General features: G+C 35.5%; 1 protein-coding gene across 1 annotated transcript in view; it reads right to left on the minus strand.

Annotated features, from left to right (window-relative positions):
- Positions 1-22,259, minus strand: part of LOC129256831 (macrophage mannose receptor 1-like) — a 103,467-nt gene that overhangs the window by 65,382 nt on the left and 15,826 nt on the right. Inside the window, exons 3-10 of the mRNA XM_064097548.1 lie at positions 6,669-6,829; positions 4,983-5,092; positions 3,260-3,390; positions 2,925-2,948; positions 1,799-1,959; positions 1,075-1,199; positions 744-877; positions 26-61 (exon numbers count right to left, since the gene is read on the minus strand). Of these exons, the coding sequence (XP_063953618.1) occupies positions 26-61; positions 744-877; positions 1,075-1,199; positions 1,799-1,959; positions 2,925-2,948; positions 3,260-3,390; positions 4,983-5,092; positions 6,669-6,829 (882 nt within the window). The remainder of the gene's footprint in view (positions 1-25; positions 62-743; positions 878-1,074; positions 1,200-1,798; positions 1,960-2,924; positions 2,949-3,259; positions 3,391-4,982; positions 5,093-6,668; positions 6,830-22,259) is intronic.

Consider the following 22,259-nt stretch of genomic DNA (forward strand, 5'->3'; position numbering starts at 1 on the left):
AGGAAACAAATAAACAAAAACTTACGCGTTGTTGAAGGACCAGGGGTTGTTGATTTAAAGACTGAGAGGAGAAATAAACAGGTGTAATATTTCGTTAACTATATTTGGGTGATCTACGAAGTGCACTATGAATTCAAATTTGTCTCCTTTTTCAACCGCATGGCCTGTTTCTCTCTTGTGAAACTTGCAGCCGTATGATCTCTATTAAACGAATTTTTTTCGACATGATATTTCATTTGAAAGTTTTTACGTGAAATACCTCATCTTCCGTTAATACCTCGTTCCCACTGCCGTGCGACCCTTTACGAACGCCACGATAAATTTTTAGGGACCATTCAAAAACATAATACGATTGCCACAACTGATCTAATACGATCTGATAAGATCACTACGATTACTTTATGATAAAGTACACCGTCACTGTAAGAGCTAGGTAGTACTGCAAGCCTTGTGGTCAAAGTAAAATCTAAATTGACTTCAAGTCGCAGCCGATGATCGCATCATTACGATTTGGAAATTGATTTGCATCTATTCCTACAGGGAGGCTTGAAATAGACCGGATATTGATTTCAACATCCATACCACTATTCGAAACTTTGATCGCTGAGATTTCAGTTTTGAATGTTCATATTATAACATTGTTTCTACAATTTCTTTAAAAATCATATCACAACAGATCGTGCAGTAGTGTGCGCCTGCTCGCCTGGTTTTATAAAGATGTTTGATTCCAAGGATAGACATACCAGTTGGTCGGCTACATATGTAGTTCTGATAAGCAACACATTGTTCATCATTCCACTTTCCTGTATGAGCGTATATTTCCACACAATCTTCATGGAGGCCATCACTTTCATTGGGTTCGCCTGGGGCCCAGTTACTAAATAGGGATGAAGGGATGAAAGAATATCGAGGTGAGCATGACGATAACAATAGGGGCAATAGTAAAATGAAAATGTTCATTATAATACACCAAAATGTTACTATAAATGGATCAAAGTGCCATGAAATAATGCAGCCTGAAACCCTGGTATAGCAGAGAAGAAACACTCTGCAGAATGATATTTTGAAACTTACGTGTAATCACCTTCCTGGAGTGGTGTTTCATCTACCCAGAGGAACTCGTACATTTCTCTTCTATCAGTTAGTCCAATCCAGAATTCATCATCGTCATACCCTGATATCAAATTCGCTATGAAGTTCTTTAGAAAAATTTAATCAATTGGCACATTGGTTGAGAGGTGATTAGAAAAAATATTTCGAACTGAGATCCGACATTTCTTCTTTTTTAATCATCAAATAACAGTTAACCGATGATATCAACAGATTGGTATCGTGTGTTTCCTGTACATTTACTTCTGAGCTTCGACCAACCTTTACAATAACCAGTAGCAGATCGAGAGCTCGAAAACAACTTTGGCGAATTTCGAAAGCCTGGGGCGAATATTCATTACGATAATTATGATAATAATAACGATAATTATGATGGTAATGATAATAATAATGACAATAATCATACAACTATACTATACTTCTCCTCATTCATAACAATAATACTTATCATCATAATAATGGTATTTAGAGTAACAATCCTAAAGATTTTTATTAAGATAACAATTAAAATATTGATGAAATAAAACAATAGGAAAAACAATGTTTAGGTTTTCGTATCATGAAATACTGTGGAAGTTAAGGACGGCACAGTGCTGAAGCAATATTTTTTCTCCACAAAACTATGTTTTTTATCGCTCTTTGACCCCCTCCCCCCCAAAAAAAATAAAAAAATAAAGGGTGTTCTTACATTAAGTGCCTCTGTCTTGATCATGACCAAATCTGCCCTTTCCGTTCCGCAGTACTGTCTGGCGCTGTTGAAAGTATCTCTCCTCTCAGTAACGAGCAACAAACATTGTTCTTCTTCGTACTTGTACCAACCCAGCGGACACGGTGGTTCGTAATTCGGCGCTGAAATGAATGATATAGTACGTTCCAAAGATAAAGCTGTCTTAACTATATTATGTCCAAATATCAACGAGATTTTGGCTAGATTGAGAGAGGCTTTAGGTTCTAATAATCTGTCCTAAATGAATAATATTACATCCATGATTTATTGGTCGCTAACCACATTCGATCTATATTTATTTATATACAATCGAAACAGAAAGCATTGACTGGTGCTGTCCCACACTCTAAAAAACGAAGAGCTACGAAGAGCTAATTTAGCTCTTACAGAGCGTGTGTAGTGACTGCGCTTTGGAATATTTTTTCTCGTTCAAATTTGTACTAGACAAATCAGCACTCCGAAGTGTACTATACACGCTTTTTAATAGCTAAATTAGGCCTCCGTTTTTTAAGAGTGCACCAGTTTTTTGTAATTAATAATCCTACATATGAGGGTTCCCCTGAGTGTGGATTCTTTTTTGCTATATCACAGACAGACTGTTCGGACGTCACCAATGTCTTGGGCGACATTGTCCAAGTTTTAGTCTCTGTATATGTTTTGTCCCTGTCTTTACTATTGAATTCAAATATATAAAGAGTTCTTCAAACTGTTTACTTGTGATTTTCACGTTTGGAAAAGAGAGGATACAAAGCCATCACCGTTATCATAAAAACTTTGTTATTTGGAGGCTAAATTAGTTTTGCGACTTTTGATTATAAACAAATGTTTTCGATATTTTCCTTAATCCCATATCATAAAGTGTATATTATGCACGACGGTATCTTATGATGAGCAGCAAAACAAAATATGAAATCCCTTCAATTTCATGAAAAAAAGTTAATTTGATATTATATTGTACTTTTCGAATAATTCGAAGATTATTTTCATAAAATCTTAAACAAAATCTGAAATAGGTATCATATTTCATTTCGTTTATGGAAAATTTATTAAAGAAACACAACATGTGATGGTAGTTGAGATGACTTACTTGTTGGTGGTGGTCCTGTCAAACCTACAAGTTAAGGGAAAAAGATTATAAGCAATTTATAGAGCCAAAAGATTTTTAAGGTGTAATGGAGGATTATCGATTAGATATTTTATAACACCCAAATTGCAAAGCTTTGTAAATGACGTTTGTGTTAAATACAATATTAATTTTTATAAACCTAAATTATATAATATTTTAATTTTTTTTTTTTGCAGCTAGGCCTAAAAACATTTACGTTTCTTTCATTTTGTATCGAAATTCACATATTTTACATGAACTGTAGAATCTGAACAGAATTCATAGGAATAGAATTTGATGAATTATAAATCACATACCCACTGCTCTTTCACATATTGGATAAGCCAATCCAAGACATTGTTCATCATTCCAATAACCATTAGAATACATCTCAACACAGTCTTCATGTAAACCATCGTTCTCATTCGGTTCACCAGGTGCCCAGTTACTAAGGAAAACAAATTTACAAAAATAACGAAAATTGGTAGACATTTATGGGAAATGTCACATATGCAGATAGCCGAGTTGGAAATAAGAGATAAAATGTTGTTCAAAGTGTCATTAATGTGATTAATTACGCAATCTATTTCTGAAAGAGAAAGACAACAATTTAGCAGCTGAAGAAGAGAATGAACCATATACTATTACGCATTGACAGAACTATTTTTTTTTCAAACTCAGACTAAATGCCTTTTTCTTGAAACTACATTACATTTGAATCATATCCACCACATCATTTGGCTGGTGACACGACATTTTGTTCCGGTAACAATTGCTCCGGGCAATTGCTCTGTGTTTTATTTCGTCTGACATATAAGGAGGGGGTCAGTAGGGGTTAATGTTAGGTTTAGGGTTAGGATAGGGTATAGTATTAAATCCAAGGTGGAACTTGGTCGTTTGATTTAATAGTGTGGGGAATTTACTGCGGAGCGATTGTCGCCGGAGCAAAATGTCAAGGAAGCCATTTAGCTACATGTGTCAATATGATAAATGTCTAGGCCCTATGTGTATAACAACCTGATACACATTTAGCATTGCGTAAATATTGAATTTCAGATAAGATATTGAGTTGAAAGCTTTTTTGTGTGAAACTGCATATGTGCAGACATCCGATGACCCTGTTCACGTGTTTTTTTTTATATCCTTTCCATTTATCCCAAATTGGCTCAAATTATATTTAGAATCGTCATGATCGCTTTTCGGGATGTGTTATGACACCCACAATCAGTGCAAATAATAATTTTAATCGGGTCATAAGCAGCACATTATTATTTCGGTGATGTTTATCCATCTTGAACATGTATAGCACAATTACACTGTTTAAATTTTCAGGATACCTTTTAAAACAGACGACACTATGATTTAATAAACCAAACTTATTTATGCAGTTATATGTAACGTAGAAAAAACAAGTTAAATGTAAAACAAAGTAAAATGTAATAATCTTTTTAAGATTCCAACGAGCTATTGTGTTTTTACGTTGATTGCAGTGCATCTATTGTATAAATAGTGTTCGTATTTGTAAATTAACGGCGATTTTCATGTTAAATGAATGTTATTTTTTTACAGTTATCCAGTAATTTAACAGTTCCTACTTTTTGTGAGTCCCAGCTACCAGTAATAATTACTGTTTTTTGCATTTTTATTTTTAACAGTGTGGGTTTCCGTTGATACTAGGATTATTATTTTTCTTGTCGATATTGTTTTCGTTTAACGGCGTTCATAAACAAAAAAAATATTTACGCATTTTCTTTTCGTTTATTATTTTTTTCACTTCATGTTTAATCAAAAATCAATATTTCCTCTGTATTTCTTTTGTTTTCCTTTCCATGATTTTACAGTCTGGATTTGTTTATATCGGCTGCTATTAAAAATGTATTTTGTAGATTAATTTTGTCCAACATGTGAGCCTAAAACATTTACTTTATTCTCAAAAAATGTAATAATGATGACAATTAGCTAATCAGGGGCAACATTTTCACAAATACCTTTAAACACTAAGTATACGTAGCATGTCAAAGTAAAATCTCATATATTTACAAGTATTCTGCTGGTGTATTGTCCACCCATTTCCACTGAAGAGAGCCCCTATCTGAGAGACCAATCCAATATACCGTGTCCTCGTCCGAAATGAGAGATGTAACCCAGGTCTGAAAATGAACAAAAATATTGTGATCAAACTATTAAATATTGTAAAGTTATACTTATTGATAGAAAGTTAAATGCAAACAAATGAAGATAAATTCACAGTATTACGAGTCAAGATCATTATTGGGGACTTTAATACAGAGGAGAATAAAAAAAGATAAAAATAACCGTTTAACTGGTCATTTCATAGTGCGTATCAATTAAAAGTTTAAACTTCGAAAAGGTCCTGGGAATTGAAAAATATACAAAATAGGGATAAATTTGTCAAGTATATTCTTTGGTTTGGACTCTTCTATCAGATGAAAGTAAAAGTTTTGACAGAAAGTTACACTTGAGTGAGCACTGTGCCTGTTTGTAAAGCGCGCATCTAATTTTCACGCTGTGTCAAGGAAAAAAGGCGAAAACAAACTGACCATGCTAAACATTTTTCATTTATATCTTTTGCATCTTTAGCCAATTGAAATAAAACAGATACATTTAAAAACATTTTTAACAACTTTACCACCCATATATATGTTAACCCTAGGTGAGCACAACATTTACCTTTTTTTATTCACAGGGGGACATAAGTAGTTCATTTCAGACATTTTTAGTATTCTTTCACTAAGTTTTTTATAATTTAACGAGGCTTTACGTTTCATATTTCATTCAATACTTGTTTCTCCACACTATTCCCGAGCTTGACAATGATTAACGAAAGGAAAATCAAGCCTAAGCCATTTCATGTGAATCACAGCTCCGTGTAAAGCAAAATAAGCATGATTGCCTCGGAGTGTGCATGGCGCAATGGCGCTCTATGAAGTGTTTTGGGCAAGGAAACAAGTTAAAAAGGTAAAGATATCCTCATATCAATCATCCTAGCTAAATTCTATGTTCATATAACTATTTCCAAGTTCTGCTCAAATCATTTTTTCACGAACTTTTCAAAAGTAAGTTGTGCTTATCAAGCGGAATGATTTGTCGACAGTTATATCGTCATTTGATTAAAAAGATCTGTACCAATGTTTAAATGTGGAAAAAGCTTCAAGATATTAAATGTATACAATTTTACAGGATTATTTCTAAATGAAAACTTTTTATACACACTGTATAGTAAGAAAGTATAAACGTAAACAATGACAAGAGAAGAGCAAACATAGGACATTGGTAAACCCACAACGTACTCGGAAACTGATCTTGATGAAAATGGAAGAGTATCCTGATTACTGAATGATTTTTAATTGTTACATAGGATATAGGAAACATTTATATCTTTTAAAGTAAACTCGATAGAACAGAAATAAAATTAAGAATCATTGGGTATATTTTTTGTAATAATTATAGTAATATCTTTAGAGTATGTCATTTACTATATCATGGAGTAATCATACCTCTGTAAGTCAAATTTATGGACGTTTTATTCCTGGTGCACTTTAAAGAGGTATTTATTTAATCAGCTTATAATATTAATCTAAAATAAATTGAATCCAGTTCGCATAATATTGGCTATCGTTATATCTGGTATATTTTCAGGTTGTCGAGAACGTTACAGAGAAATTGTCAGTAACCAGGATAATTTGTATACTGAAAATGTTTTACATTTTTCGGTTCATTCAGGATCATAACTAGGTTTGCGTTCAAACTAGAACAGTAGTCCTGGGCATTATTTTTTGTCATCCTGTTAGCGTATATAGGCTGAGAACATGTGGCCTCCAGTTCATAGAGCCTCCATCCAGGATCACAGTCTTGGCCTGAAACGGCTGAGAAGTGGGAAGAGAAAAGAAGTGACACAACGCTTGAGAGATTTCTTTCCTACCTCACTTTAGAATACTCGGGGAAACAAAATCATGATTTAACCACCAACTTTGCACAAATAATATTCTCCTGAACCGAACCCTGTGTTAACAACCTAAAAGGAAAGAGTTTGTTGAACATGGGTACAAGAAATTAAATGTTAGCTAAGAATGTGTTTTCAGCATGTCAGTATACTCTAATCCTTTGTTCTACATGGAAACAATTTCCTTGATGAATCCAGGTGCTTAGTGGAAGGTTATTTCTTTAAATTAAAAGCGACCCGTAAAAATCCTTGAAAATGGGATCAACTCATTCGGACTCTACACCTCATTGCATGGATGTTCTGCAGTGGCGTAATGAGCCAAAATGTTTGAGGGGGCTGGATATGGCGTATCGCGTAAAATTCATAAAAAGTTGCAAGCAAGTGAAGCGAGCGAGCAAAACCTTCGACATTTTTAGTACAAAAATTCAATTATTTTTTTTTTTTTTTTGGGGGGGGGGGGGGCAAGACTAAAGCCCACCCCCCCCCCCTCCCATCTGTACGCCAGTGATGTTCTGGGACAAATTTCACTTCCAGTGCAATCTGCAGTGGATCTAGCTATCATGGGAACAGGCAACAGTTGTCTACTTCCCAAAATGGTTTCCCAGATGTGGTTTGTGTTTATATAAACAAGATATTATATGAAATGGTAATTTAACAATGACTCAATAATACGGTACAAAAATTAAGTGAGCAATCGATGAAAAATATTAGATCTTGTATTCACATTGTTTAAATCTTAATATATAAGAATAGTAACCTAATTACAATGGTAACGAAGTGACTATCATTTTCACCCGCGATTGACAATGATGTACATAAAAGAAATGAAAATTTTAAAACATATAAACCCAAACGCTAAAAAGTATGTGAAGTAATTATCATATATAAGTATTCACGTACAATTCACAAATATATAGTCAAAATTATCATACAAACATGTTGGGAATAGAGGAGGCTGCTAAAAAGGCGGAGCGTGTAGAATGCAGCCTCTCATTAAGACTTTCTTATAAATAGTACACCAACAAACCGAAGTACAAGAAAATGACAATTTGGGCCCAGAACCAGTTGTATGGATATTTTTAAAAAGATGAAAAAGGGAAGATAAATGGAGACGATCGGGATGTCGTGTATTCCATCCCCGGCCGATTCGTAATAGTATGGATTTTTTAAAAAGATGTTTTATTGTTTTTCTCTCAAATTAAATTCATACAATGCAGTTCACAAAGTAACAATTGTAAAGAATAATTCGAACAAATTACTTAAACTCTTATACATTATGCACATCATGTAATATTATTCTAAGACACTACATCGTACCAGATGAGTGTGACAAACAAATATCAGAGAAAAAACCTTATAAAAGTATATGCGTTTGTACCTGCCCCCTCCTTACCCACCCTCCCCCCTTTCCTCCGCAAACACCCACACTTCACACCCTCAAACACTCACACACTTCATACGCCCTTGTATACGATGCCCGCGTTCCGTTTGAAACAAGAAAACCACCATAATTAACAAACATACACAGTTAAACAAACCCTGATTTTACAGGAAAAAAAAGATTTTGCAGAAAGCAAATAACAGAATCATTCTGTAAATTCTTAAAACAGGAATTTTTCTGCAATTTAACAGAACAGGTCTGTTTAAAACGGGGAAAAGGGTGTTTTATTAAAGGAAATTTGTAAGGTTCCATACACCAAATTCCAATTTCCTGTAAGATTACGCAATCTGGTAAGATTACAGGTGTTCTCGAGACTCTGCTGCAGGAACTTCTTTCTTGAGCTCTGTCGCCTCTATACTCTTGTAAGGAAATGTTCCCATTTCCTTATATGGTTTGATAATTTACCCCGCGTTACTGCTAAAATTTTCTCTTCACGTTCATTTTCTAATATCTTCTCTCTAATTTCATTGGGACTTGGTGGTCTTTTTTTAGTCCTGCTGTAAGCAAAGATCAGATATTTTATTAAAAGAATAATGTGGTCAATTATCTGTTCCTTCCCTATATTAGCATGCTTAACACCAATGTGTATATCCACCCACCTGGCTTTTTTTTTTCATACATATTGTATAAGTTACCACAATCTATCCATAAAAGCAAGGTTTCCACTTTGGCGAGTTAACATCGCGAGTTATAGCGAGTTGCCAAAATGAGGCACTCGCGATAACTCGCATAAAGCTCACCATGAAACTCGGGATAACTCGCGACAACTCGGCATGGCTCGGCGGAGCTCGTTCAAGCTCGGGACAACTCTCCTTGAAATCGTGAGCAGTTTCAAAATTTTTGAACATGTTCAAAAATTTTGCTAACTCGCTGTAACTCGTGCTGAACTCACTTAAACTCGTTATATACTCGCAGTACTCGCAATAACTCGTAAGAAGCTCGAGATAAACTCACAATAACTCGGAATAACTCGCCACATCTGAGTATACGCGAGTGCGTTCCGAGTTTTCAAGAGCGAGATACGAGCATCGCGATCGTTTTACGAGTCAACTGGAGGTGCCCACGAGATTAGCGCGACTTTAGATCGAGCACCCCGAGTTACAGCGAGTTTCGTATGAGTTTATTCCGAGTGCGTTGCAAGTGCTCAGAGGCATGCCAGCTGAATGATAAATGTCCAGTGATCTATATTTTCCCCACATATAAACCCCTCAAAAAAAGTTTGGAAATCTGAGTTTGGCCATTAATTTCTCCCAACTTCTAAATTTACACATTGCATATTTGACATCATTTAAAAGGTCATTCAATTTTCTTTACAATGATACCATGCTTGTTATGATCATGCCATCACGAAAAGAGCAGGATTCAAAAGTGTTGGATGAAGTCTGAATTGAAAAGCTGCAAAACGAGCAAAAAAGTTTGGAAATCTGAGTTTGGCCATTAATTTCTCCCAACTCCAAAATTTACACAATGCATATTTGATATCTTTCAAAAGATCATTTTATTCTCTTTAAAATGATTCCATGATTGTTATGATCATGCCATCAAAAAAAGAGCAAAATTGAAAAGTGTTGGATGAGGTCTGAAGTAAAAAGCTGCAAAACGAGCAGAAATAATCATGAAGGGTCAATACAGAACATGATTCTTTTGTCTGTGTCAATAAAGATGAAAATCAATTGAAATCAAACCCCTGCTTTTTCATTTCATAATGTTTTGTTGTGGTTTATGTTTGTTTGTTGTGTGTTTGCTTGTGCAGAGGTGTGTTTAATTCCATTTGAATGTTGATGTTAAGGTGCATGAAAACAATTGCTGAGAATCTCACTCATCATCATGGAAGAAAAGAACAGTGACATTCAATATTGTGTCATTTAGCAAATTTTGAATTTTGACCTTGCCCCACATTTCAAGGCACTGCACCTCCATGTGAGCCAAAATCATATCATGTAGGGTATCATTTTAAAGAAAATCGAATGATCTATTCATTGATATTAATAACAATTGATATTTACTTAAACCGAGGAGGGAGTTTTGATTAAAGTCGGATTTACAAACTTTTTTGAGGAGTTTATTTTAAAGTGAGATCACATTTTAACTGACCCACGCAATGTACACGTACTTTTAAAAAGGCTGCTGCCACTGTATTATTACAACTTTCAACAAATAAGGAGAGAAATATGCTTCGATCCAAAAGATCCAAGAGTTGTGGCCATTCAGATAGGGAAACGGCGAAAGAAGATGACATTCAAACAAGGGTAGAAGAAGTGCAGGAAGAGACAATTGAAACGGAAGAGGAGGTCAATGACGAGCAGAGCCAAGGTAAAAGAACAAGACATCAAACTAGACAAGGTCCAAGTGGAGCGCCTCTGGCAGTCTCACCTGCATCACGCTATCCAATATAGTAGCAGTGCTGACTTTGAAAACTACTATAAAATAATTATTCACAAAAACACCATTCATACAATGATACAATACTACGTTCATTGACAATAAATGACATTTGACTTTGATCATGTGACCTAAGACTTGTCAGTGATACTTGATTACCCCTATATTCACATTTTATAAACTGTATCTAAACTTTGAAAGTTATGACAGCAATATAGTATTAATCTCCAAAATGGCCAAAGTTCAATAACCTTAAATGACCTTTGACTTTGGTCATGTGACCTGAAACTGGCATGAGATTTTCGGTGATACTTGACTACTCTAATATCCAAGTTGATGAATCATATCCATAAGCTTTTAAAGTTATGATGGTAATTCAACAAATACCCCCAACATGACCAAAGTTCATTGACCTTAAATGACCTTTGACGTTCGTCATGTGACCTGAAACTCGCACAGGTTGTTCAGTAATACTTGATTACTCTTATATCCAAGTTTCATGAATCAGATCTATAAACTTCCAAAGTTATGATGGTAATTCAACCGATCACCCGAACATCACTAAAGTTCATTGACCTTTGACCTTGGACATGTGACCTGATATTCGCACAGGATGTTTAGTGATACCTGATTACTATTATGTTCAAGTTTCATGAATCAGATTCATAAACTTTCAAAGTTATAATGTTAATTTAACAAATACCCCAATTGGCCAAAGTCCATTGACCCTAATTGACCTTTGACCTTAGTCATGTGACTTCAATTCAATTCAATTCAAATTAACATTTATTTTCTTCCATTTCAAAACATTTTTCATAAACATTAGTTCATACAAAAATCAAATTGTTATGAGGAATATAAATATGTACATGTTTGGTATTAAGAAGAAGGCGTATACCCTAAAAGCCGAGGCTTGTGACGGGATACGCCTATACTTGAAACTCAAGCAGGATGTTTATATTCTGTAATAACCTTATGTCCACGTTTCATGAACTAGGTTCATATATTTTCTAAGTTATGATGACATTTCAAAAATTTAACCGTAGGTTAAGATTTTGACGTTGATTCCCTAAACATGGTCTAAGTTCATTGACCATAAATGACCTCTGACCTTGGTCTTGTGACCTGAAACTCAAGAAGGATGTTTAATAATGCTTGATAAACCTTATGGTCAAGTTTCATGAACTAGGTTCATATACTTTCTAAGTTATGATGCCATTTCAAAAACTTAACCTTCGGTTAAGATTTGGTGTTGACGCCGCCGCCGCCGGCTTCCATCTTTGAGTGCCAAAAATGTGCATATCCCGCCCCTTGGTCGTATGATACTCTTTAATAATATCACTCGTAACAAAATCTGTATAACTCGTTCATAGCTCGCTTTAGGTCGTATAAAGGTCACCGCAACTCATACTAAGCTCGACCTGACTCGTTTCGCGCTCGGTTCACTCGTACAGCGAGCGTAGTGAACTCGATGTTGAGTCTTTTGTCACTGAAGCAAATTCCAGGAAAAAATGTAAATTTCACGCGAGCTTGTGCGAGCTAATAAGTCTAGGAGATGGGGGGCTTTATTCAGAATTTTTGGTGGGGAAGGTTTGAATAGCTTATCTGGGGTAAATTTGTGTGCTGATTCCAAAAATGTCAGTCTTATTGATCGTAGTCACGACATTTTTGCCATTTTGACCATTTTGGGGTCAAAAATGACCATTTTGGTCACTCTTGGTCAAGGTCAATTTTCCCAAAGAGCTTTAATCATCAGAAGTCATTTGAAAGTTGTATCCTATGGGAAATTGATCACTGATTCCAAAAAAAGCAGTTTCATTAACCATACTTAATTGGAAGTGGTCATTTTGGCCACTTTTTGGTCAAAAATTACATTTTTTTATGTTTTTTCCTTTAAAAAATGACCAATACCTTGGTCAGAATAATCATTATGGTGAAATTTGACAGTCAAATTTATTTTAGAAACTTCCCTTATTTCCTAGACAATTAATTACATCCAGTTTATTTGGATTTTTTTGACCAATATGTTCGATTTTGCCACTTCGGACCAAATTGACCGTTGACGTAATTTGTGTAGAAAATTCAGTATTTTTTAGCACCATGTCACGTTACAGTAGGTTTTCCTCAGGTTATGTTTTTGTATGAGTTGGACCTAAAGGGTTTAGCCTATGTAATTTTTGGTGTAGATTTCAGAAAGGTCAATCTCATTGATGCATCAAGAGGACATCAATCTTATTTTGACCACTTGCATGGTCAGAATTGACCACTGCTAAAATATACATGTATAATACGATGAAATTCAATTTTTTTTTCGAGGATCACTTTGCAATTAGTATTGTTGCACCCAAACTAAGTAAATAGCAATCATTGATTCAAATTCATTCAATCTTTTTTTTGTTATCAAAGCATTTTTCACATTGTGGTCATTTTGACCACTATGACCCAACTTGAAAATTTAATGCCAATTTTATTTTTGTAATACATGGGCAGCAAAAACCTACCCTATATCTTCATGACATTTTAGATACTCAAGTTACATCCCACATTGATTCCGAATAATATGCCAGTCTTATTGACTATTTCAAAACTTTTTTTTGATTCCGGCCAATTTGACCCCCGAATAACCAATAAAACGTATTATTTTATCATTTACGTAGAAAACACTTCAAAATGACAAGCCGCTGTGTTTAGATTTTGTTTTTGGTAAATTATATTTACATTATCAGTACATTATCAGATTTTGGTTTGGTCATTTTGGCCACTTGTCGCCTTCATCATGCGACTTATTTGTGAGCAGTGAGCAAAAAGACTAAAATCAGGGAATCGTTTTACTTTCCTGATAAAAAACTTGGCCTGGATGAATTGTTGAAATACTGCTTTAGTTGATTACATTGGTTTCATCACAATGAATGATTAGCTTACTGTTTTTGATTATATAATAAAACTTCACTCGGATGAGCGGACCTCAACTGAACAAGGAAACAGATAATGTTTTTCTTAAGGACAATTTGCTTGTACATACTAGGAGGATTGTACACCATAATCTCACCTAAAGTCATATTACCAGTAAGTAGCAAAATCCTTTTTCCTCCAAAGTGCTTTTATCAAATAAAATCAATTTTATCATCAAGAAGTGCAGTTAGAACATCTTCATCAATATTTCACTGAATCTGCCGTTCCAATTTGTAATGAAAGAAAAGTGAATACATGGAGACGCAAGTGTTTGTTATATTTATAGAATAAATGTACCAGTAATTATCATTATCATGCCATTGCTAGAAAGACACGTTATCCTAAATCATTCTGAAATTTCGTTTTTGTTTTAATGTACATTTCATTTATTAGCTTTTAACATGATTTTAGTATTATGATATGACAAATAAAAAGGACCTTTTTACAATCAGGGTATATTTTCCGAAAAAGGCCTTCTTGCCCTCATATTTTGTGTACTGTAACCACACAATGACTATTAGAGCAAATCGCACAATCAAAGAAAATAACTGAAATACATGCCTCCTCAAAATTGACCATATTTGCCATTTTAGGGTCAAAATCGCTGTCTCATTTTGTTTTTTTTTCTTCAATTTCAAGCTCACGCATTTGTAGTATTATCAATCGTTTTGCCTTCTTTTTACCTATCAGAATTGTTTATTAAAATGCGAACGTTTAAAACCCGAATTCCCCAATGCTAGTGAAAATTTTGATTTTTTTTTTTTAACTATTAAGCAATAAAGGGATGCCAGTTCCAATGTTGTCAAATTTATTTCTGTCCAAATGTGTCCTGTCAGAAGGACATGAAGCTAAATGTTTGACGTCATTAAAAATAAGGGGGAGACCCTGTAAATAAATTTTTAAAGAAATATGATTTCACTTGTGTAAACCACATACACAGAAAATTATGAAAATGAGAGACAGTCTGGAAATATATGGATACCCTGATTGTAAAACAATCCACAAAATAAGTAATATATAAGAGAAAAATAATCCTGTATTGTGATATTAAGCCTTCTTTAAAAGCTTGAATATATTATGTTTATATATATATATTATTGTATTATATATATATATTTCAGATGGATTGTGACAAAGACCTGCCTCTGAGGTGTGTCCTGCATGCAACCAGAGATTCCTGTGGAAAAGAAGCAACCATTAGGTTCACTGAGCAGACATGGGAAACAGTTAAACGAGTAGCAGATGCTCGAAAAACATTTCAAATAAGATCAAAATATCTTGAAATATGTGATGCTGTTGATTTTCAGAAACCCCCATTACCCCATTATGGATATCATGCTAGCTGTTACCACAATTTTACTGCATATCAGAAATTAAGTTCAAAAATCTCCTCCAAAGGCGAAGCCATTGCTACCAGATCTACTTTGACAACAGAAACATCAGTGGCTTCTTCAAACACAGGTGTTCTGGAAAAAAAGTGTATATTTTGTAAATGCTCGAACCGCAAGCATTTCTCAAACAGATTTGAAAATTTGTCTACCTGTGAAACTGTTCAAGCTCAAGAAACTATAAAAAATGAAGCAAGAAATCTTGGAGACCAAGATTTTCTCCGTGAATATGAGCATATTGATTTTATAGCTAAAGAAGTTAAGTACCATGAAACCTGTCGGAAAAGATTTCTAAAAACCGCAAAGAAACAAGAAAATACAAGTTCTGACACATACAGAATGAAACGTAACTCTGCCTTCTTGCGATTGCAGACATACATAGAATCTGAAATCTTTCAAAAAGAAGTATCTGTGAAATTAGTTGATATTAATAATATGTACTTAGGCATCCTCAAAGAAGAAGGGCATGAACAGCCTACATCTGAACCGTACAATCTAATGTCAAAACTTAAAGATCACTATGGAAGCAAGCTTCAGATACATAAGGAAAGTAACAAGGGAGGTTTCTATCTGTCTTTGTCTAAAGATGCAATAAACACAGAAATCAAGAATGTTGCATTGTTTCTCAGAGAAAAAATTTTAACTCTAAAACAAAATAGGCTTCCAAACCCTATTACAGTAGAATCAATCTGTGATGGTCAATGTCAAAAGATTCCAGCTGAACTAATGGAGTTTTATAGGATTCTCTATTCGGGGTCAACGGAAGAAACCACTCCAAGAGTAGAGCGGTATGTTGAGTCTTCGGCCGAAGATGATATATTCAAGGCAACCAGGGGACTGGTAAAACCATCTAAACATATGTTGCTTGGAATGAGCTTGAAAAGTATGACCGGATCGAAGAAAGTTGTTGAAACACTAAATCACTTTGGACATTGCATAGGCTACCACACGGTAGAAGAATATGAGACACAGATTGCAACTTCAATTATCGAAAGAAATCAGGTTCTTCCTGATGGGTTAGTAGCTTGTTCTGGACTAAGTACAAATACTGCTTGGGATCTGTATCCAGAATATCATCACAGAATCTGCATCGCCATCCACATCATTGAGTTCATCCAAATCAATTGCCACCACTCTCACATCTGCCATGAAACCATCCACATCCACATCTACATCACCTCAATTCACTGATCATACATCGACAGAGGCAATTATTTCAGAGACAAGTCTTTCCAACTCATCTTCAACTTCATTTTCACTACACACCGCACGATCACTCGAAATGACAAGACCAATGTCTACAAACAAGCGAAAGAGAAGTATGCAAATATCGAATCCAGAACTAGAGCCAGTGAAGAAAAGGCCAAAAATATCAAAATTTGAATTTGGTGTCAAAACTATGGAAAAACCAGTTTCCTATCAGGTAGGTGTTGCAAGAGATATATCATGGGCAATATCTAGCAAAACGAATAAAGACACACCCATGTGGTCTGGGTGGAACTTCCAAATAACCAATGATGAATTGCCACCTCAGAAGATAGGATATTTGGCAAACATTGGAGCCCCTCCAACGCGGCATGACGTAGTAAATGAGACATTGAGGAGAAATAAGATCCTAGCAGAAGAGTGTCATGAAAAGTATATTGCTACTACTTATGACCTGGCGATAGCCAAGCCAGCCTCTCAGTTGCAGGATATGATGAAGCCCCAATATGACAATATCTTCGTTTGCTTCGGGGCATTTCATATTATGTTCCGCTACCTTTCAGCCATTGGGTACCTTGTAGATGGTTCTGGTGCAGCTCATATTTTGATGGAAAGTGGTGTCCTTGGCAAAGGTTCACTCAATGCCTTCCTTCAGGGGAAGCACTTCAACCAGGCAAGAAGAATGCATGTTCTACTGCCAACAGCTATGCGTATAAAGCATATAGATCTTTTCTTGCAAAAACATGAGACGAATGCAAGCTATGGTCAGTTGGTTGAGATGTTGAAGGATCTCCAGACATCACCTTGTTCTGACAAAATGGAGGAGATTGAACAGTCAGACACATGTAAATCTTTCATGGTGGACTATCAACAATTCTGCTCAGACACCAGGGTGGGCAGGTACGGTGTCAATGCACAGTTTTGGCTGAATTACATCAACATGGTTGATATCTATCTGCTACTTAGTAGAGCCGTACGCACAAATAACGTGGAGCTATTCACGTTCATGCTTGGGGAAACGATCAACATATTTTTTGCTGCTAACCGCCCAAACTATTCCCGGTACATGTGTCTGTATTACCTTCGTCTGCTAAACATGGACCACACCCATCCTGGCATTAGGCAGCAGTTTGAACAAGGTGGGTTATCTGTGAGACTATCATCTAATGCATTTGCAAGACAGCCAGTTGATCAGGCACTAGAGAGTACAATAAATGCAGATGCAGCATCAAGACAAACAGGCATCGTTTCATTCCACCAAAGTCAAGGCGCAACAAGACGATGGACTGTTACAAGATCAGCAAGAAGTATCATCATCAGGCATCTGTTAGAAAAAGCTGCAATGAGAAATGATCCCAATCCAAGCCATGAGATAAGGAAGTCTAAAGTAAAAAGGTACCATGACGACCTGGAAAGTGTAACCAAGATGATCGACTCGACTATGAATCCTTTTGCTGAAGTTCTGACCAATGACACTGACCTGTACTGTCTAGCGGATGGTAAAACAATGCCTGAAGATGTACGAAATGACATGCTGAACGTCTTCTGTTTGGGTAATGAGTGGAAAGATTCATTTCTACAGGAATGTTTCAAAGACCCATCAAGGTTTGAAAGGCCCATTACTCGAAAGAAAGTAAAGAATTTTGCCAGTGCGGCAGCTAAGAGTAAAGTGAAGGGAAAGGATGAAAAAATCGTTGAAACAAAGTCAACACGAGACTTGCTCGGCAGATTATTATATCTTGCCTGCAACAAAGAGATTGACCTTTCCAAGGTGTTTCCATTTCCACTCACCCCAGTTCCACTTTCTCTTGCCAGTATTTTTGGCACGGTAAAGAAGACTCCAAAGCACAAACTATAACGGTACCTAGAAGACTTGATAACACATCAAGACCCCGAGTCAATTGATGTAGTGTTGTATGATGCCATGTTTATAATTCAGTCTTTGCCCTCTGACTTGCCGGTTCATTTTGGCAGCATTTCAGAACTGGTCTTGAGAATCATTTGCAGAACTTCTGCCCAGGAAATCCACTTTGTATGTGATACATATGTAAAAAGCATCAAGAATGTTGAACAACAGGCACGGGGTGGCAATGATAGATTGTTCTGTATCACTGGTGGAGATCAGGTGCGCCCCAGAGACTTCAAACATGCATTGAGATCTTCTAGCTTTAAAACATCACTTCTGAACTTCTTCTTAGATGAATGGAAGAAAGACAAATATACAAGTGTTATTAAGAAAAAGAAGCTTGTTGTTGCACACGGGGATAGGTGTATGCAGTATACAACGAGCCCATCAGGAAGTATGCTAGCTGAACCTGTGCCTGAATTAGTATGTTCTCATGTTGAAGCTGACACAAGGGTAGCGTTCCATGTCAGTGTTCTGTCTCGAGCTGATAGAAAAAAGAATATTGTTGTTCGTGCAACTGATGCAGACATTATGATCATCTTGCTCTATCATGCTAAACAAGTGCAATCTAATGTCTGGATGGATATGGGACACGCAAGTGATAACTCAAGAAGGCATGTGCATATAACTGAGTTAGCAAACCACCTTGGTCCAACTCTATGCAAAGCTTTGCCTGGATTCCACTCACTGACAGGGTGTGATTACACATGTGCATTTTTTAGGAAAGGAAAGGTCAAGCCACTAAAGATTGCTCAGAAGAAACCACTTCATATCGAGGGACTTGGTAGCATTGGTGAGAACAAGAACTTTGTGGATGCAGACAATCGGGTTGAAAGCTTTGTTTGTTCAATGTACAGTCAAGGATCACTATCTTCTGTAAATAAAGCTAGGCTGAATATCTTTCTCCAGAAGTACAAACCAAATGACCCGGATAATCCAATGAAGAGTATCAAGGGTATTGATGCTGGCATGTTCCCACCGTGTCAAAATGTGTTGACGCAAAAGATAGCTCGCTGCAACTTTGTGGCCTATCTTTGGAAACATGCTGACCAAAGAGATCCTATGGAAGGAATGGAACCTAAAGATCACGGGTGGAAGGAGGTTGATGGAGTTTACCGACCAGTTTGGTTTACCGGTAGTCAGCTACCCACTGACCTTTCTGAATCATTGGAACCAGACGATGTCGTAGAAGCTGAAGAAGATGATAGTGATAATGATACTATCAGTGATGATGACTCAGAATACGAATATTTGAGTGATGATGAAAATGAAACATGAAGCACTTTCAGCCAGTTACAAGTATGTTATTTTTCAACAAAACAAAAAAAATGTAAACAAAAACAAAATACAAAAAATAATTGAAAATGACATACCACAACATGAACAAATGTGATTTTATACTGTTAGTTTAGAGATGATTGTCACTAGAAAAACATGAAGCACATGAAACCTGGAATGATTCAATATGCATTATGAACAAACATGCATGAGTCGTAATGACCCTGAAATGGTGGGCATAAATATATTGGCAAGAATACAATCGAGCTGTAAAACTTTACATAAATGAGTGTTGATTAGAATATAGATATATACATGTAACATTTTGTCAGTTTGGTGTTTCATAATACTGTAAGTTTGTAAGTCCATATTTCATGAGCGACTGGTGACTTGTACTTGGGTGACAAATCATTCCCATCATCTTGCATCGTAATTTTGGTGGACAAAAAATTGTTGACAAGCATGAAAAAAAATTGTTGACAACAAGGGTTTGAAAATTTAGTCTCCTGTGGCAAACACATATTTAAACATGGAACATCTCAATAAGCACCAGAACAGGTCACCAGTGGTAATTAAAGTTGTGATTTACCATGGTGACTTATGATGAACCGATACTTTATGAAATATCACCCATTTTTTGTTAGAAAAAGATTGGAACAATAGGGGAAAATAGGCATGTGGCCAAGTTATACAATAAGAGGGTTCAATTAAAGAATTATCACCAGCTATGGAGTGTATCACGACTTTGGGTTCCAGGGCTGAGCCCCCGGAAGCTCCTGGATTTTCATGAAATTTAATACCTTTAACCCCCACCACCTTGCCTACTTTGCTGTGTATTTTCCAAGCTTTTTTAGAATAAGCTATGATAGAAAACTGGTCTTGTTTATTTTTTCCATTAGTAGAGCCCCGAAATTGATATAAAAAGATACGGATATCATTTCTGATCAACTCAGTAACAAAATGCTGGACTTTTGGTAATTGTTTTGGTCCGTAATATGCTGCGTAATACTACATAGTGAGATTGAGACTTCTCAGAGCAGGCAAGTTTTTGCAACCCCCCCCCCCCCCCTTCACCTAATTAACAAGTAGCGTCGTTTTGGAGGTGATAATAATGGCACATTAAACTTAACATGTTTAACATTGATGACTGTCAAACTGTGTTTTAATGCTGAACTCAGATGTTGTCAACATCTTGTTTTCTTCTCTTCCATTTTGCCTATTTCCCCCATGCATTCTAAGCTTCTGGGGCCCTGGCTAAAAGCAAGAAGTTAAACTTTAAAGGAGAGTGGTATTTTTCATTGAGATTATATTTTGATGATATTGATACACATTTAAATTTCCTCAAAGGAAAGTTATTTCTCATTTCTTAATTAATGAAAATTAGAATCAAGATTAAAATGAAGATTACAGTAAAAAAAGGTGTTACTCGTATGTTGTTCGGAGTTGAAAATAATTTAGAGGATAAATCGGGATAAGACTGAGGTGCAGTAGATGAAAAAAATATTTAGTGCATTTTCATACACTTATGTTGTTTCTTATGGAATAATAAGAACAGATAGAAGTCAAGTTAAAGACGTTCGACTTCACATAGTTGTTGTTTTCATTTCCTATGGTTCTTATCAAATATGTTGAAATATTCTTCAAATCAAAACACTGTGAATCAAAAATAAATCTTGTCTTGTTCCACTCCCGAAGTTTATTGTGTTTGCTCGTTCTTATTAACAGTAGAAAGTGTATGAGTATGAGTTTGGATGCTGTATAAATAATGGAACTGTAATGTCTTCCTACTTGAATAATAAACTGTTTTCTTCATAAATGATAAAACAATGCCTTTATTTGGTTATTCAGGGGTCAAATTGACCAGAATCAGAAAAAAGTTTTGAAATAGTCAATAAGACTGGCATATTATTCGGAATCAATGTGGAATGTAACTTGAGTATCTAAAATGTCATGAAGATATAGGGTAGGTTTTTGATGCCCATGTATTACAAAAATAAAATTGGCATTAAATTTTCAAGTTGGGTCATAGTGGTCAAAATGACCACAATGTGAAAAATGCTTTGATAACAAAAAAAAAAGATTGAATGAATTTGAATCAATGATTGATATTTACTTATTTCGGGTGCAACAATACTAATTGCAAAGTGATCCTCGAAAAAAAATTGAATTTCATCGTATTATACATGTATATTTTAGCAGTGGTCAATTCTGACCATGCAAGTGGTCAACATAAGATTGATGTCCTCTTGATGCATCAATGAGATTGACCTTTCTGAAATCTACAGCAAAAATTACATAGGCTAAACCCTTTAGGTCCAACTCATACAAAAACATAACCTGAGGAAAACCTACTGTAACGTGACATGGTGCCAAAAAATACTGAATTTTCTACACAAATTACGTCAACGGTCAATTTGGTCCGAAGTGGCAAAATCGAACATATTGGTAAAAAAAATCCAAATAAACTGGATGTAATTAATTGTCTAGGAAATAAGGGAAGTTTCTAAAATAAATTTGACTGTCAAATTTCACCATAATGATTATTCTGACCAAGGTATTGGTCATTTTTTTAAGGAAAAAACATTAAAAAATGTAATTTTTGACCAAAAAGTGGCCAAAATGACCACTTCCAATTAAGTATTAGTTAATGAAACTGCTTTTTTTGGAATCAGTGATCAATTTCCCATAGGATACAACTTTCAAATGACTTCTGATGATTAAAGCTCTTTGGGAAAATTGACCTTGACCAAGAGTGACCAAAATGGTCATTTTTGACCCCAAAATGGTCAAAATGGCAAAA

The sequence above is a fragment of the Lytechinus pictus genome, chromosome 3 (genome assembly GCF_037042905.1).
Source record: "Lytechinus pictus isolate F3 Inbred chromosome 3, Lp3.0, whole genome shotgun sequence".
In the NCBI taxonomy this organism is placed as follows: Eukaryota; Metazoa; Echinodermata; class Echinoidea; order Temnopleuroida; family Toxopneustidae; genus Lytechinus; species Lytechinus pictus.